At 35.4% G+C, this 18,111-nt stretch overlaps 3 protein-coding genes across 5 annotated transcripts in view; 2 read left to right on the forward strand and 1 right to left on the reverse strand.

Moving 5' to 3' along the window:
- LOC117153000 (butyrophilin-like protein 2) overlaps positions 1-18,111 on the reverse strand; it is a 32,116-nt gene that overhangs the window by 4,026 nt on the left and 9,979 nt on the right. The window lies entirely within an intron of this gene.
- Positions 2,788-6,124, forward strand: LOC113168513 (high affinity immunoglobulin gamma Fc receptor I-like). Of its 2 annotated transcripts, none has more exons than XM_026369583.1 (7): positions 2,788-2,849; positions 2,969-3,028; positions 3,236-3,496; positions 3,830-4,075; positions 4,269-4,400; positions 5,795-5,874; positions 6,041-6,124. In XM_026369583.1, the coding sequence occupies exons 1-6, from the start codon at positions 2,819-2,821 to the stop codon at positions 5,872-5,874; spliced, it is 810 nt and encodes a 269-aa protein (XP_026225368.1). In that variant the 5' UTR covers positions 2,788-2,818; the 3' UTR covers positions 6,041-6,124. The 2 variants fall into 2 exon arrangements, with proteins under 2 accessions (XP_026225368.1, XP_026225369.1); XM_026369584.1 differs by having other exon boundaries at positions 5,798-5,874.
- Positions 9,602-13,496, forward strand: LOC113168507 (low affinity immunoglobulin gamma Fc region receptor III-like). 2 transcript variants are annotated; one of them, XM_026369567.1, is made up of 7 exons: positions 9,602-9,676; positions 9,786-9,833; positions 9,988-10,248; positions 10,457-10,711; positions 10,923-11,036; positions 11,194-11,266; positions 12,277-13,496. In XM_026369567.1, the coding sequence occupies exons 1-7, from the start codon at positions 9,643-9,645 to the stop codon at positions 12,344-12,346; spliced, it is 855 nt and encodes a 284-aa protein (XP_026225352.1). In that variant the 5' UTR covers positions 9,602-9,642; the 3' UTR covers positions 12,347-13,496. The 2 variants fall into 2 exon arrangements, with proteins under 2 accessions (XP_026225352.1, XP_026225353.1); XM_026369568.1 differs by having other exon boundaries at positions 11,215-11,266.

Genomic DNA, 18,111 nt, shown 5'->3' on the forward strand with positions numbered 1-18,111 from the left:
ACTGTGTAAATTTATACAGGACCATGAAACATGAGACTGTTTAGAAAAAAAGAGAGCTAAAAAACATTAATAGATAAAGGGGGACATTTGTCATAACACTCCGTGATGCACTGTCTGGGAAAAAGAAAATGGATATACACATATATATATAATTTTAACATAGAGCAATTGTCACAATATTATAAAAGAAAATAAATAAATAACTTTTTAAAAAGCAGCAATGCTTTTAAAACCCAAGCAGAATTTAATTAATTAATTAAATGCTACAATTCATTATGCAAACGGACTTATTGTCATGATTAATGTATATTTTATTATTGGATTATGTGGATTTCTGCAACAATATTGCATCTAACGTAAATTACATTAATAAAATAAATACAGCTGTTTAGTTAGTACATTAACATTACACTGACTAGAGTCTCTCCTAACATACCCACATGTGCCAGTGCAGTTCACCGACTTTCTAATGCCTCCAATATTTCATCTGTGTGCAGTAGCAATTTGTCATAGTGTTTCTTCGTTTCGTCCAGGTTCCAGATGGCCTCTAAGATATACTCTTTTCCCGTGATTAATTCTTGCAGTTTTCCTGGTGCTGCTTCATTAATTTTCTGCTCCTGCAGCTGAAGTTTATCCTTCAGTTGATCTGTGTTTTGTTTCAGTTCGTTCTTCACTTTCTTAAGTTCATCCACCTGTTTCTTCAATTCATCCTTTAGTTTCTTCAGGTGATCCACCTCTTTCTTCACACCATGATCCTGTTTCTTTAGTTTCCTCAGTAGCTCTGCTTTTCCTCCTTTTACAATAAAAAAAACACAGAACATTAAAAAGGTATTAGAATCTTATAAATCAAGATAAACACAATATTTCTAAATTATATGCAAATATATTTCTAGATGAGAGTTCACTTACGTTTCCATATTAACACAGCGAAGACAGATACGCACACAAGACTAATTATTAAAATGGAGATAACAGGTGCAGCCGCAGCAACAGGGACACAACTTCTTGAATCAGATTCCCCACTATAATTACCTGGTGAGGAGGCAGCACCTACAAGTGAGGAATTACAAGTATTTTTAAGGAACATATACCTTTTGAATTGTGTTGTGATATTTTCTTAGATATTAAACATTGAAGAGAGAATAAAAAAAGATTGTTACTTTCAGTAGAACTGCCAACAAGTAGGAAAAAGATTTTTTCCATTTTTGGAAAAACTAGAATTAGCTGGTGAGAAGGCAGCACCTAGGAGTGGAGAAAGGAGATTAAATGGTTAAATAATCTTTCTTGGCAGCTAAAACCCATACACTAGTCAACAATGAACACTAACTTGACTCTTTCAAGTTTTGCTGTGTTGGGCTATTGTATTCTCTAATAAATGTTCAAATTACAAACGAAAAATAAACAATGGTTGAATTTCTAAAAGCTCTCGTACCTGTTGTCTGTCAGCGGAATCCCTGTCAAGTTTATTAAGTTACAGGGTCGAAGTCCTAAAAATCATTTGTACTTTCACCCTGACTTACTTGTAATGGAATGAGACACTTACCTTGTTTACCTGTCTGTTGGAGGTATTAAGGTGCACACCTGTGCATTTTTACAAACAATGTTGTGTGCCTTTATGTTAAGCCTTAATTAATAATCCTTTGTGGTGTACATAGTAAGCATATTTTATAGATACATAATACTGTCTATTACTCATTTGCGTTTTACAAAAGCCCTCTGAAGCTCACATTAAAATTTTCAGGTGTTGGCTTTTAGTATCAGAACTGTTCATCATGTAAAAAGTTAACTACACTCAGTTGAGTTATAGATTAACCAATAACCTCAGCAAAGTTTCCACTTCTACTCAACAACTCAGCTAAAGCACCTAAAGTAGTTGTGACTACTTGGTGGATACTTGGGAAATGTATGCCTCCTAGGAAATTAAAATCACCTCCTTTTGACCTGATATTGTAAGGTTTGGCTTATTTGGCTTATGTTTTCCAGGTAAATGCTTATTAATTAGGAGAATGTAAAGGCTTTAACAATGCTTCAATTTAGTGAAGTCACTCAACTAGTCATAAACGAACAGATTAACTCGAAACTTGCATATCAGCCTTTATCCCACCACTTCCACTGGTAACCTAGTACAAAGAACTGGGTGTGGAGTGGTAAAAATGCCACCTACATCCTGTTTTATTTTGAAAGTTCTTGCCATTTCCAGTCTGGTCCCTGCTTCAATTCCACAACTTTACTCCTCATCAGTGCTAGTAGCTAGGATGACTTGAACCCCACCTGAAGCTCAATGCCTACTTGTTACTTACTTGTTAACCCAGTTTCCATTTTTTTAAATCCGTTGGGCTCTAATCCCACAGGAGAAACTGCTTTACTGTTCAGCTGCTCTCTGTTCAAAAAGAAAGGGAAAGGCCCAACCAGAAAATAACCACACTAACACAAATACATACAATTAGCATATCTAATAATATCTAACCCTCTAATAATAGATAAAATATGTCCATACTCATAGAGAAAGAATTAAAAAAGCCCATTCAGTCTCACAACAATATTTTTATCTATCATATTTTGTGTTTCACACAAACTACACAAACATCAACTTAATGGTAACAATTCAAAATACCTGAGAACCATAGCATATAATGACAGTTTGAAAGACATTTTCTATTGTGGACAGAGGAAATCAGTGATGGTGTTTATTCCACTAAAGCAAGCCAAACCTGTGGTTCACTGAGTCACATGAAAGACGCTAAACAGGAAGAGAAGGACCCAGTCTACATTATACGGTTAGTTAGCTTCATGTGTAGACGTTCGCCAGCAAGACATAATGGAGGTTCCTGTTCTCTGCATTAGACTGTGTGAGTAACAAATCTGTCTCTCTCTTCAGGTTTTTTTATTTTTTATTCTTAATTCATGTTTTAATCCAATAGATAAATGCACTGTTTGACTCACACAGTTCCTTTCATTAACCTTCCAGCGATGTGTGTGCTGTTGATGCTTATTACACAATTTGATCACATATACTCTGTACAGAAAGGTAAGTTGAAATAATTTATTAAATGACTTCATGGTCCATCACTCTTACCTTGGTCTTGGTCACATAATTTTCACAATTTGGTATATTTGTCTTACATGTATAGATAAAAAACAAAGGTTTTTAAAAACTTGTCAATAATAATACACAAATTAATTTTAATTGCATGTTTTACTTTTATAAACATTTCTTTCTTTCTCTGTGTCTCAGATGTCACTTTTCCTAGGGTTATTCCAGACAAACTGCAGTTTTTTGAATATGACACTGTCTCAGTATATTGTGATGAGATTGACAGCACTGAATGGAGAGTGATGAGGAAAATATTAGACATAAATACAACAAATTATTCTCACTGGGACACATCAGCATCAACCTGCATCATTAACCCTGCCTACTCTAGATACAGTGGAACATACTGGTGTGAAAATAAAGAAGGGAAAAGAAGTGACGCTGTCAACATTACTATCACTGGTATGTATCAATCAGCTTTGGAAATAGTTTATATAGATTCTGCCAAAATTATTAAACTCATCACTCAATCGTTGGAAAAGAAAATAAATAGCCATCATGTCTAGTGTCTACTGTACAAGCCTGTAGGGGGCAGTGCTATGATCTGGGGTTGCTGCAGTTGGTCAGGTCTAGGTTCATCAACGTCATGTTGAACGTTGCCCAAAGAATGAGGTCAGCTGACTACCTGAATATACTGAATGACCAGGTTATTCTATCCCATCAATGAATTGTTTTCTTCCGTGATGCCATGGGCATATTACGGGCTGCACTAACCAGCTCCTTCACTATATTAAGGTGATTCTGTGATTCTGGAGAGTCCTGTCCGTCCTGTGTTGGAAGGAAGTTCTGTGATTCTGCGCTGCAAAAAGAGGAAAAATGCCTCAATTTCCATTGCTGACTTCTATAAAGACGGCATCTACATAAAAACTGGATATAAAGGAGAGATTACCATTATCAACGTTTCTGTGTCAGATGAAGGCCTCTACAAATGTAACATCTCTGGTGTTGGTGAATCACCAGAAAGTCAGTTGAGTGTCGAAGGTGAGTCACAAAACTGTTGGATAGTTTCAGAATACATAGATCCAAGATGTTTATTACAATAGGCTCATAATAGAGATACACATGGATGTTCTTATTATTTATTTTAACATTATCACAGTATGTGCTGAATAATAGCATTAGAATTGAAACACTGCATCATAGTGATACTTTATTTCTCTTACCGTTCTTTCAGTGTATAAAGACACACATACTGAACAGAACCCCTCATCTACTGTCCTCACCCCATGGAGGATTGCTGTCAGTGTTTTACTGGTGACTTTGGTGCTGTTGGTGATTGGAGTCCTTCTCTGTCTAAAAGCCAAAGGTATTAAACATCAAAGTAGAAGAAGCACTTCAGTAAAAGTTGAGACTTTTTACTGATTTTTTTTATTTGTATGTACCTCCTACCATGTAGTCTCTTTTCCTATTTCATCGACATTGTTGTTTCTAAAACACCTATCATGTAATCCCACCTCTCTTAAAGATCTTTCTGTTGTTGCATTTTTCCTTTTTTTTACTGCAGCATTGTTCTGTTTTTTGCTATTTAAATCAACAGGATCAACCCACACTAGTAATGATGAACCTAAATTGACATTTAAACATACGTACGTGTTCATAATTGTTAAAGTGGCAGTAATTCATTTCACCTCACTTGGTTCACAAATATTGACATCAGTAAAGTTTAACATTAATAATTAACATCATACAGAATGTTTCATTTGATCAGTTAGAGATACAAAAATGCTATTTTGAGCTTTGCTCACATTCAATCAAAGATTTATGTTAGTTCATAACCTGTTTTGAAAAAGCTAAACCAATGCTCATTCAGCAGTTTTTTTTTTTTTTTTTGTTTGTTTTTTTAGCCAGACTAGAGATGTAAGTCTAGAGATGTTAATTTAAATCACTTAGTGACTGATTCAGAATAACATAAATATTGACAGGATCCAAGTGTGATGTACTTGGTATTGTCGTATTACAACTTAAATGTAAATAAAATTTAAACATCTAAAGGTAAAATTGGTTTAACACATAATAACATTCATACATGTCATCTTATGTCAGTTAATAAATGTCACATTATTGTGTGTGTGTGTGCGACCCACTATTCGACTAAAACTTTAAATAACATTTTGACATACATACATGTCTGCAGAACACTTAGTTTCCTGTCAAGGTGTAGATACTGTGACCCTTTCAGTTACAAACCACATGACAAAACCACAGACTAAAACCAAGGGCCTCTCAGTACTTTTATTAAACCATTTGCAGTAACACGTTTGAGGTTTGACAGAGATGGGAAGTTCAAAGAAAGTTCATTCAACATTAACACAACAGCTTAGTATGATCTACAGTTGTAGCATTATTAATATACACAACATATTATATTTTCTTTCTAATTTTTTTTTGTTCTTTGACAGTTGTAATGGAGGTTTTGAGTTTGACTGTGAGTGCTTTTGTAACTTGTTGCTCTGTATGAATGTCACTCTACTACTGGACCTTTTGCTTCTTTAAAACATGTAACAACACACTCACTATGTTGTGCCTTACTCTGTAGACTGCTCTGGCACTTTGCATCACTGTTGGCCTTTCTTTGCAACAAAATAAAACTCATAAAGACAGTTTAGTGTGTGGGTTAATCTCTCACTTCAGTAAACTCAAACAGTTAAATGTGTTTGTTTACTGTTTGTTTGTTTGTTTTTTTGTTCTTTGTTTTCCAAGCAGAGTCATGGTTGTTGAAAGCAGGTACCTCGTCACATTCAACAGAAGACGAGGCCATCTATTCTCAGATCAGCTTCTAGGTAAGACTGAGACTGGTACAGAAGTCTATAGTATGTAATACAGTGTGTTACAACCTGTCACAGTAAAGGATACTTCAACAAGAGCTTAAAAAACACATTCACAATTACTTGAAGATTTAAACCAGATTTCCCCACAGACCATGACATGATGTCTTTTGCTTTGCAGAACTACTTTAATGGAGTTTGACCTGAGGTCTCTGCAGCACCTGGGATTGACTCCAGCCCACCTGTGACCCTTAACAAGATAAATAGTATAGATAATAGATGCATGCATGGACCTGAAGTCCATGCAGTAAACGTGTGAACTGATATGTGAGCAACATATCAGTTCACACGTTTAAAGTTTACTGTACACAAAACAGCAACAAATCATGAACATAGTAGGACTTCAGGTCCATGCATGCATCTATCATCTATACCATTTATCCTGTATAGGTTAGACCAGGGGTGTCCAGTCCTGGTCCTCGAAGGCCACTGTCCTGCTTGTTTTGCAGCCAGCCCTGCACTTCCAGCTTTTGATTGGCTGAACACAACTGATCTGACCTAGTAGAAGATGTTTCAGTTCTTTAAAAAGCCAATGGTTAAAGATTCAGAGTCAGTGTCACTTCTTCTGAGTAAAATAATTTGTTCTTTTATCTAAATCAGCCAAAAATCCCAAAGTCAGAACTCTATTGGAGAAGAAGAAAGAGGCTGTATGACTTTTGAACCACAGAACATCAAGACACTGCAGAAAACATGAAGTAGACGAGGCAAGTTGAAAGCAGAAAGTAAAAAATAAACAACACATTCTCAGCATTTGATAACTGTTCCGTGGTACAACATTATTCGCTGTTTATTTTAAGGTTAGCATTTTATTACCACCGTACTGTAAAACCACATGTTTGTTCACATGTCTAAAGACAGTGTTCATATGAAGAGTGCAGCTGCATTTATAAAAATACATGCACTGTTACAGTAATTTTGATACAGACAACACTGAGGCTAATGATGCATTCATAGTGCCATAACAAAAACCATAAGTGCATTACACGGGTGCTTATGTTACAATGCACATTATTTATTTGGGGCTGCTGCATTTGATCTCTCATCTAGATCATGTATCTTCATGCTCACATATTTACTTGATGAAAAAAATTATAATGATGTCACCAGACTACTGTAGATGTGTTTTAGAGGGTTATCTTAAAGAATGCATATTTATTTATTTTTTTAACATACTATAGTTATTGTGACTTGTGAATTTCCTAGTCAAATAAACTTGGCTGAATAATAGCAAAGGGATTGAAACACTGTGTTCCTATATCACATTTACAAGAATGTAAATACAAGGTCACAGTGTCTTTGACTTCACCTCTAGCCCCTAGATTCAGTTGTACGTCTTGTCCAAAGTCTGTTGATTCCACTATAATGTTGTCATGTCTGTATTTCATCGAATGCTCAAATCTCTCCAATGGTTGAGGTTTGTGCTGTCTTCCTGGTTTGTTTCTGTCTCCAGTTGCCTTAAACTTTATCCTAAAAAAAATAAATAAATAATGTAAAAATGTTACCTGAATATATATATAATGTAATGTATATATATATATATATTTTTTTTATTTTTATTTTCACTAAGCAACTTCATTCTGTCAATATAAGCACAGTGTTAGTGCCACCTTTTTTGACTCTGTAATCTTGTTGCTGACAACATGTCATTATATTATGTTAATAAAGTTTAAATTAATAAATTGCACACTCATGGACTGCAATTTACAAGTGCATGTACAGAACGTAATTGAAATGTAACTGTCTCAGTAAGACTCTGGGTTAAATGTTGTCAGTTGAAACTCTAAGGTCTCAACAGCAAAATTAGCCATGTTTTTTCATGGGCAACTTGTTTTGCTGTGGGTCTGATTCGACGTAATACATTGATCATTACAATGCTTTAGTTTCACATGGTGCCATGTCTTCCAAAGAACGCTCTGCTGTCACTCTGGTAGCTCATGGATATCCTCTTGGTAGAGGGGGCACGGTTAACATGGATTTGTAAGCAGGGAGTGTGGTGAACACACAGCCACAACCACTTATTTCTACATCCCAAGCTAGGATCATAGTGGGCTTGTGAGGGATGATCCTTGTAGATCCTTTTTACCAAATGTTGTTTTTACTGCTAAACCTTTATTGACTTCTGTTATCTGGTAGTTTTATAAAATACCTGACAATATAGCAATGTGGAGGCAGCAGTGAATGAGCTGGTAGAGCAGTCATCTGCTTAGCAGAATAGAGTGAAAATGACACAGACAGAATGGGATCCATCAGTTATCTTTACCTCTTGTCCTGTGAACGGTCACATGTATGCTGGAGCCTATCCTAGCTGTCATTAGCCGAGAGGTGGGGTACACCCTGAACAGGTCGCCAGTCTATCATACAGATTGACAAACATTTACACTTTGAGCAAGTTAGAGTCACAAATGAACCTAACATGCATGATTTTTAATGATGGAAAGAAGCCAGAATACCCAGAGAGAACTCACACAGATATGGCACTTTAGCACTACAGCTTTTAACAGAAATGTCTACAACTACATCAACACAAATTATTCAAACAAGAAGAGTATATATAATGTAGGTCAGAACTATAGACGTACATCAGTCTGATGGTAGAAACTATCGCCCCCTCAGGTGGAGGCTGGAATTGCTTTTCCTCATTATGAGCAAGCCCCTCAGTCAGTTACAATTGTTGCAGCCGGGGTGAATATTTTATTTTACTCATGGTTGTTTACTCATGATTTAATTATTTATTATTTTTGCAATTATGTCTTGATTGAAGATCATTATATGCTTTGACCACCCTTTGGGTGCGCCATTGGAAAGCAACAGGACATCGTGGAGATTACAGCTCTCTACATCTGTTCAGAGAATTAAAACTCTCAAACTACTCTCTGTTTTTTAGACAACATATACTATGTCAGATAAACCCAGCTCAGAAGTTTAATAATAATAATAATTTCAACAAATTCAAAGTGCAACACATCAGCACCATCGTGCTCCATTGCACCTGCCTTTGAAAGAGACAGTGACGAACACTTGTAAAAATAAACAGGAACAAAGAAGCAACATCAGCACTGTGCATTGTTCGGCCATCTGCCTCAAGTGGTTAGGGTGAGTGGAAAGAGAAGTGAGAAAAGAACAGGAAGCAACAAAAAACAACAACTAGCAGCAAAAACATTGGGCAGGTGGGTAGGGCCAGTAACTGCACTCTGGAGATACCTGCAGAAAAGTACAGAGAGGAGAAAAACACAACTACAGGAGAGAGAAGACACAAAGTTAATGACATGAAATGGTGGCATTTGAATGGATAAAGGAGAGAGGAGAGGAGCTCAGTGTAGAAAAAGAAACCCACTAAAGTGCCATTGTTGTTTTTTATGCTTTGGTTTTTCTACAGATTAACATTCTGGTAGACATACACAGGCCTGTAAACAGATGTCGTCTCCATCCAGTTCTCCTTACGATTAACTCCTTAAACTCTTTAAAACTCTCTTTAAACAGTCCAAATTGTTTGAGAACCAAAGCTTTGAAGGATAAGGCTTAGAAGGCTCTTTGGAAGCCCATTTTTTGGACAGATAAGACCTTTTTTTTTCCACCGTAGCAACTCTGCCTCACATACATCCACGATTCTAACCTGTGGTTAACTGAGTCACATGAAAAAAGCTAAACAGGAGGAGGAGGACCCAGTCTACATGGTACTGTATGTTAGCTTCACTCTGATGTGCTGCCATTTATCAGCAAGATATGATGGAGGTAGTAGTTTTCTGCATCAGGTTGTGTGAGTATTGAGTACTTTCGCTCTTTAGTTCATCTTTTTTCATTTAGCAGATAAATGTCTACACTTTGGCTGACACAGTTCTCACTCTCTTCCTCACTGGACCTTTTAGTGCTGTTGGGAGTGGTGTTATGGGTCATGGCACATGCTGCTCAAAAAAGTGAGTTGAAATACATTAGGTGATTAATATCTATATAATATATATAATAATAAAATATATCATAGCTAACATTTAACATTGTACAAAAGCTTCTCCAAAAAGAGCAAACATATTGTATTTATTGATTTAATATTTTTCTTCTTCTGTGCCTCAGATGTTGTGTTTCCTCGCATTGTTCCAGACAAACTGCAATTTTTTGAATACGATGTTGTCTCAGTGTATTGTGACGGGACTCATGACACTGAATGGAGAGTGATGAGGAAAATATTAGACATAAATGCAACAAATTATTCTCACTGGGACACATCAGCACCGTCCTGTACCATTAAACCTGCTTTTATTAGGCACAGTGGAAAATACTGGTGTGGAAATAAAGAAGGAGAAAGAAGTGACACTGTCAACATCACTATTACTGGTATGTTTAAGTAAATAAATTAAGAGGTTAGAAAATATTTAAGGTAGCTATAATAGCTGCTATTCTTATCTACCTTAATATATTTAGAGTCCCATGGGTGGTGTGAAAGTTTTGGTATTTTTATCACTGCTCCCACTTTGCAGAATAGGTTTGTTCAAATTATTTGGGACCTCTGAGTTTCACTAACCAGCTCCTTCACGACATTAAGGTGGCTCTGTGATTCTGGAGAGTCCTGTTGGTCCTGTGATAGAAGGAAGTTCTGTGACTCTGCGCTGCAGAAAGAGGAAAAATGCCTTGAGCAGAATAGCTGACTTCTATAAAGACAGCATGCACATAAAAACGGGCTATGGAGGAGAGATGACTATTACCAATTTTTCTGTGTCAGATGAAGGCCTCTACAAATGTAACATCTATGGAGCAGGAGAATCCGCAGAAAGTTGGTTGACTGTCAAACTGGATAAAGGTAGAGATTCCTTTTTAGTTTTGGGGAAATCCTATCGCTGTTTAGATCAAATGTATGCAGAAACAAAGCTAATTCTGAAGGGTTCACACATTTTCAAGCACCACTCTAAGTCATTTCGATTTTGGGATTTAAATTAAGTTAACCATGTATATCCCATTTTATTTTTGTAATTTCATGTACTGTATATGATAGGATTTGAATTGTTCTTTAGTTTTTTCAGCACTTCATGAAGAGAATCATCCTGCCCACCAATGGATTGTCCGTAGTTTACTCGTGGCTTTGTTTCTGTTGGTGATGGGATTATTTCTCTGTTGGACAACCAAAGGTATCAAACATCCAATTAAAGAAGACTCTTGAAATAAATGAGGATTTTCTATTGGATCAATAATATTAACTGTTTACACTAATGGTTCCCTCCTTTCCATTCTTCATCTTCTATGTTGCAGTATTGCCAATTTTTATTTCTGTTTTTTTAACTTCAGCACTGATCTGCTTGTTGTCAGATAAATCAACAACAGGATTTCAAGCATGTGAGGAACATCTACACAGGTACAGGTAAGTAACACATATCAGTAAATTGTGCTGGTTTCAGTCATATATATTTCCAATAAGTTTTGTTTATTCTCATAAATAGTCAGTTCCTGCTGATAATTTATTTGATTTTACTAACATCATGTGACAATTAATGGTTCATGGTTCTAAAAAAGGTCTTGCACAGACTGAATGTTTTACTGAAAGTAGCACATCAAATAAAGAACATAGAGATGATAAAAGATGGAAAGCTAAGTTTTTATGATTTTACTTTAGCTTCTCTGATATTTATTTTTATGCATAATGTGATTTTTTGTTTTTGTGGTGTAATATTTTGTGTCTCTTTTTACTGAAATCACATCTAATATTTAATATGTGCAATTAAAACATTTAATGCAAAACAATTAGAAAATGTAGAAAAAAAATATTCAGCCCTTTCTCTTACTAACATCGCTTGTCACATAAGTCACGTACTGTACAGTTTGTGTGTTTTATTATAAACCCACTGTACTGTACTGTGTACATAATATTAAGATATCTGTCTGCAGGACATTATGTTTCCTGTACTGATGTCGATGATCTTCTCAGTTAAAAACCACATAAGAAAACCACAGGCTGAAACATTTAACCACCATGCAGTTAGATGGTGTGTGCTATGACACAGATGTACATAGCAAAGAAAATCTGTTCAACATCAATGCAACAGACAGCTTAGTATGATCTACAGTGTTGTTTTATAATCAACATAAGTATAATAAAAAACTGAATTTCCAAAAGTAGTATAATAACATTCAAATCATTTACAAGTAAACAGAAACACAACGAAATACAATTACAAATACAGAGCCACATTTGTACAGTGCAAGCACCACATCATGTGTTGGCTATTTTCAAGTCAGCTTTTAAGACTGTGGTTGTTAAAGAATTTCGAAGTTTAAATAACAAGGTCAAAGACACTGAGAATGAAGGAAAAGGCACATAAATAAAGAATCTGCTTTGGTGTCTTTGGAGCTGAAAATCTACCTTTTCTATAGGTTGACCTGCGATAGGATTTTCGGTGGATGCTCATCTTACTTCAGGAGGGTTCGGCTCCAGTCCCCCTGAGAGCAGGTGTGGATCAGTGACGTGAAACCAAGAGCAAACAGGGCTCATGTACAGCAAAGCAGAGTCTAAGACAAAGGTTATAACAGTGTGTACAACATCAGAGTCACTGGGATGACTGGAGTAGTTACCTATTTTGTCATTGTTGAATTTAGTAAAGAAAAGCACTGCAGATAAGCTTAAAGGAAATAAATGGTCTTGTAAGTATTTTCTTTCTACTAAACATTAAGACAACATGCAGCTGCCCTAATTTAACACTGCTCATTCAGTTTATATCATTATCATAAGAGGCCAGTGTGTTTTATTTAAGAGCTCTGTTTTAGTTTCACCATCAGTGTGTATTTTTAAGCCTGAGTGGTTCCTTTAGGTGTAACTGATAAACCACCATGTTCTCTCTACGGCCTGTTCACGTGTCTGAAGACGCTTTTTCTAAAACCAGAGCTATGACAGAATTTAGACTCTAACTGGTCCACTAGCACGATGCCGTTACCCGGGTTTGACCTAAAACAAAAGAAACTGAGTTTATGTGTGTCTCACTTTACTTCTAGTGAGAGAGATACAGTGGTAAAGTTATCTGTTATAGTTATAGTACAGTATCTGTGTTTTATCTCAATCTACAATCCTCTTATAAAACACAGAACACTGCATTCTGCTGCTGTTCTTTGTGCTTCAGTGTGACCATTACAGTACAAGGCTGAGCAAGAAGGACACTGTGTTATTCCTTAAGGACACTTTTAATATTTGAAATCAAAAGTAATCATGTACAATATAATTAAAGTGTCTGCTATATTGCTCTGTTAAGAAAAGGTGGTTTCCTGTAACATTACTACTTTTGAAGACAACCTGGTATTTTGGTTTTACAGTTTGTAGCAAAACATGGGAAAGCAATCATTAAAGTCATCAATCAATCTTGATTTACACACGGTTATGGTTTCTCTATTTACACGTGTTTACCAAAGAACACTGTGCAATGTCATACAAAAACATGAGTTAAAATACAGGGGAAGAATTTGTTTATTTAAATATATAACCTTAATTGATAGAGAATGTTCTTATCTATAAATTTATTTTCATAGTTTTGTGCCAGTTGTTTGTTTATTAGTCTTCTTTTCTTCTTGGGATTTCTTGGATCTGGTTGGAGTCCTGTAGTGAGTCCCCTGCCTCCTACTGGACTGTTGTGGTATTAAAGACATTTTAAATGATTTAAATGAGGTTGTATTGAGTGATCTTTGTTTTGTAAACTGTAATTTCAACAGTGACAGGGCTAATCTAAAACGTCTTGATGTTGCTTATAAAAATTGTTTAGCTCATTTTATTTTTCTCTTAAATAAATGTTGCTATAGTCACAGGACATAAAAAACAAAGAGCAGTGTTTATATTGCAGACCTCATAGACAATAAAGGTAAATTACACAAACTCTGATTAAACACAACTTTAGAAAGTTGAGGTTTTAAAATGTCGACATTATGACTAGTAATGAGTAATGAATCAGTTCCTTTTCATTCCCTGATGTCTTTCTCTGACTGTTTCCTCTGAATTTCTTCTGACTGTGTCCTGTAGTTGTTGTTTAATTTGCTTCATGCTGTTTTCTACTTCACTCTTCTTCTCTGTGAACGACCTCATCACACGTTCTCTTCATTATTTATATATGTTCATTTGTAGCTCCTGTTGTTCTTTCTTTCTCTTCTTCAGCTTCCAGCTGAAGATTTATATTAATTATATTACATTGTATTACATGTATTTACATTGTCAACTGTTACTTAACGTAACTTTTTTTTTTTTTTTTTTATCTGTACTACTCCTCTCCTTCAGTTTCCAGCTGGTCATGATTTCTTTTAGTTTCAAGTATCCCTGAGCTTTGATAACTGTCTTCTCTACTTCTTTTTCTGTTCTTTACTTACTCTCCACTTGTTCTTCTCTGCTGATCTCTGCATTTAGAAGATGAGTTGATGTTTCTTCCTCTCCAGTTCCTTTGTCACTTCCTTTCTCTGACTGTTTCCTCTGAATTTCTTCTCTCTGACTCTCCGTTTCCTGCAGTTGTTGTTTAATTTGCTTCATGCTGTTTTCTACTTCATTCTTCTTCTCTGTGATTCTTTGAATCTCATCACACGTTCTCTTCATTATGTTCTCTATGTTAATATGTAGCTCTTGATGATCTTTCAATCTCTCCTTCAGTTTCCAGTTGGCCTCAGTCATGATTTCTTTTAGTTTCAAATATCCCAGAGCTCTGTTCACTGTCTTATCTCCTTCCTTCTCTGTCACTTCTTTATCCACTGAGTTCAACTTCTTCTCGTTCTCCTCTGTTGCTCTCTCTGACTCCTGCATTTGTTTGGTGATTTGCTCTTTCTGCTTCTCCAGTTCCTCTGTCACTTTCTTCAATGCACCAATGACCTGTGTTAGGTCTTTCTGTTCTTCTTCTTTCTGTTTTAACTCCTCATCAAGTTTTGCTTTTTTCTTGTCTAAATTCTCCATTAGTTTGACATTTTTCATCAAACGCTTGTGTTCTGAGCTGATTTTACTTGTATTCTTCTCTCGTCCTGTGTAGAAACAGAAGCAGTTTACAGTATTTATTACTGCAACATATAAAACTAATCCATCCAGAAATTGTAAAGTACTGACAGTAAAAAGTTACTGTAAGTACAATAAAACAACAGAAATTATAAATAATTTTCTTAGAAATGTCATTTTAAATGAGACATACTGTAAACTGTTTAAATCAGAGTTCTGATTGATCAATCAAATAGTGTCCACAGTTTATCACAGAGCTGACATCAAAGACAAATTCGGATTTATTGAATATGTCAAATTAAGTTTGAACTCACTGAGTTTGTCTCGTCTCCATTTCCAGACAAAAAGCACAACTGTCAATATGAACATTAGACCAAACAATATGCTTACTGTTGTGGCAGCAGTACAACTAGATGAGGTCACTGAGAAATCATCTGAAAAAAAAAAAAAAAACATAAGAAAAATAAAACACGCACAAAACTGAATTGGTTGAATTGTATAAATGTTGTATAAACACACACCCAGCCTACATGGTTATACCTGTATTAATAATATCTAGAATCCCAGTTTCTCCATGCTAAAACTTCAGTCATTCAACTTTATTAAAAATCCAGAGAAGCAGTACGATCATTCATGATTCTAAACAACCCCCACATATCACTGTTCTTTTTTTTTTTCTTTTTTTTTTTTCAACACTGTCAGAGGACGATGTATCCACTCTCGTCCTCTCCAATCGCCCGACCACCTGCTCTCTGGATCCGATCCCCTCTACTCTTCTTCAAGCTATCGCACCAACACTAATACCAGCCATTACACAGATCATCAACACCTCTCTCACAACAGGCACCTTTCCCACCTCATTCAAGCAGGCCCAGATCACTCCACTGTTGAAGAAGCCTTCTCTGGATCCCTCCCTTGTGGAGAACTACAGACCGGTCTCTCTTCTTTCATTCCTACTGTACTGTATGAATGTAGTGTAACTTCTCACCTGTGGCTACTGGGAGGTCATGGAGGACAAACAACAAGAACCCAAAGGAGTAAGGAAGATACATTTTATTTTTCTGTGAACGTAAGATAAAATTAGTCTTTTAAGATATATTCAATATATTTTTATTGCAATTTAAAATGAAATTTTAATTCAAGTTCAAGACAGGTATGTTTTCAACAAGTATTTGATATACTTGATCTCTTTTGTTAAATCACAGCAGCATCAGACAACACAAGTTGTCTGAAATAATGTAAATTGCTTTTCATGTTCATGTTGCTGCAGCATAAACAGTAAATAGCTTCATGCTCAGGTTAAACAGCGCAATGGTGGAGACAACTATGTTTCTTTGACCATATTCACAAACAACTTCCTGCACCTAAAAGTTGCTTTCACGGACAAAATGTAAAGAATATTAGAACTATGACATTTTCTAACATTTCCAACATAATGACAAAATAAATCCTTGTTTTTTAAATTAATTTAAAGCTGTGAGATGAACCAGAAAAAGAAAGTGTTTCTTACAGAGTAACAAGAGCCATGACGTTTACTTTCTCTTGCTCAGATAATTACACATTCAGGGTTAAAACAGTGAAACCAAACTATAGCAACAAGATACAACTTAAGAGAAGTGTAAAGTATAATAACCATAATCATTCTAATAGAATTTAAATATTTCAAATCCATTAAAATGCAGAAAATAATGATGCATCTTACCGTGTAACTCCACAGCGTGTTAATGTCCTGATTAAACTTTGGACTGTTTGCACCTTAAGCTTTTACAATCTGACAGTCCATAAACTGGGTCAGTGCTTAGTTACTGGTTTTATATTACTAAGACAAACAACATCTCATTTACCTTCTGCTGTTATAACAAAGATGGACAAAGTTTCATATTCAGAGCTTTCTAGTCATTTAAAAGACACTTTAACATCATTTGATGCTTCATTTTCTAAATAAATCACCTTGCAAATTGATGTAAAAAATATTTTTCCATTAAGTATAACGTTAATGTTGAGCATTTACAAACCTTTGCTGAATTCAACGTTTCTTTGTGCTTTATTTATAATACTTATTTATAACATGGTTCCTATTCAATGTTTAATATGTATGTATAAGAACAACTACCTGCAAATAATATTTCTGTATGGTGCTGAGATAAATGAATATTTCAGAAATGGTGTGTGACAAAGTAACTAATAATATTAGGACATAATGTACTGTACAAAATGAAACAGCTAGTTACAAGTAGGACACAAGTGATTTCTCTTTTTTTATTTCTACATATTTTTACCTACTTCCCTGTCAGAAAAAAAAGTATGGTTCCTCCTGTGGAACCAGCTGCCAATCACTTTGCCAAGCATTTTTCATATATTTCAATATATTTCAATATACAGTATCAAATGGCAACCGTCTCTCTCTCTCTCTCACACACACACACACACACACACACACACACACACACACACACACACAGAGACATACTTATAAAATTCATCTAATGTCACACCATTAACTTAACCTGTTAATCTGAGATGTATTAAACACCAAATCATACAGCAACCATAGAGAAAAAAATGCATATAAAATAAAAATTTGACTGATAAACGTTTTGTCAGGTCTTTAACAACCAAAAATCATGCAACAGTTTTTGCCCTTGTATATCTGTCTTACAACTCCAGAAAATCGACATTCATTCCAATATTTTATGAAAACAAATACAGAAATCATTTTGCAGTTTAATGAAGCAGCATAAAACTGCTATTCGAAGAATTTAATCACAGATACAAGAAAAAAACAAAAATCACACTAACTTTGCACGTGTGTATTACAGTGAGATGGAGCTCTATGCATACTTAATGAGCAAATAATATATAAAAGCTAATAACAATACCACGATATGTAGAATGCATTCAATTACAAAAACGAATATAGAGAGTTTTGTACATTAATGTTTTCAACATATTTTTTATGCGTTTAACTATGTCATGATTCCACTTCCCCCTGCTGTCTTTCCCTGATTTCCTGGTTTGGTCTGTTCCTGGTTTTCTCCCTCCTCTGTCAGATGACCTGCTGATGCAAATTGTCTTCCCTGTCCCTTTTATAAGCAGGTTCACCAAGCTCCTGTTTAAAAGATATTATCCCATTGACATGAAAGCAATACTATCCAGCATTTATCATCAGACTTCTTATCTGATACGAACCCAGCCTGACCTGAAACCTGTCTCTGCCTAAACCACCAAAACAGTGAGCGGCATTCTACCTGAGCTGTGCT

This window comes from Anabas testudineus, chromosome 18 (assembly GCF_900324465.2).
Source record: "Anabas testudineus chromosome 18, fAnaTes1.2, whole genome shotgun sequence".
Lineage (NCBI taxonomy): Eukaryota > Metazoa > Chordata > Actinopteri > Anabantiformes > Anabantidae > Anabas > Anabas testudineus.

What these genes read in the sequence shown, in the direction of transcription:
- LOC113168513 (XM_026369583.1), top strand. Translation starts at nt 2,819, where the DNA reads ATGGAGGTTCCTGTTCTCTGCATTAGACTGT. An exon ending in CATATACTCTGTACAGAAAG is followed by an intron (nt 3,029 to 3,235) that starts GTAAGTTGAAAT and finishes TCTGTGTCTCAG; the next exon opens with ATGTCACTTTTCCTAGGGTT. An exon ending in TCTCTGTCTAAAAGCCAAAG is followed by an intron (nt 4,401 to 5,794) that starts GTATTAAACATC and finishes TTGTTTTCCAAG; the next exon opens with CAGAGTCATGGTTGTTGAAA.
- LOC113168507 (XM_026369567.1), top strand. Translation starts at nt 9,643, where the DNA reads ATGATGGAGGTAGTAGTTTTCTGCATCAGGTTGT. An exon ending in TCTCTGTTGGACAACCAAAG is followed by an intron (nt 11,037 to 11,193) that starts GTATCAAACATC and finishes TTTTAACTTCAG; the next exon opens with CACTGATCTGCTTGTTGTCA. An exon ending in GAACATCTACACAGGTACAG is followed by an intron (nt 11,267 to 12,276) that starts GTAAGTAACACA and finishes CCTTTTCTATAG; the next exon opens with GTTGACCTGCGATAGGATTT.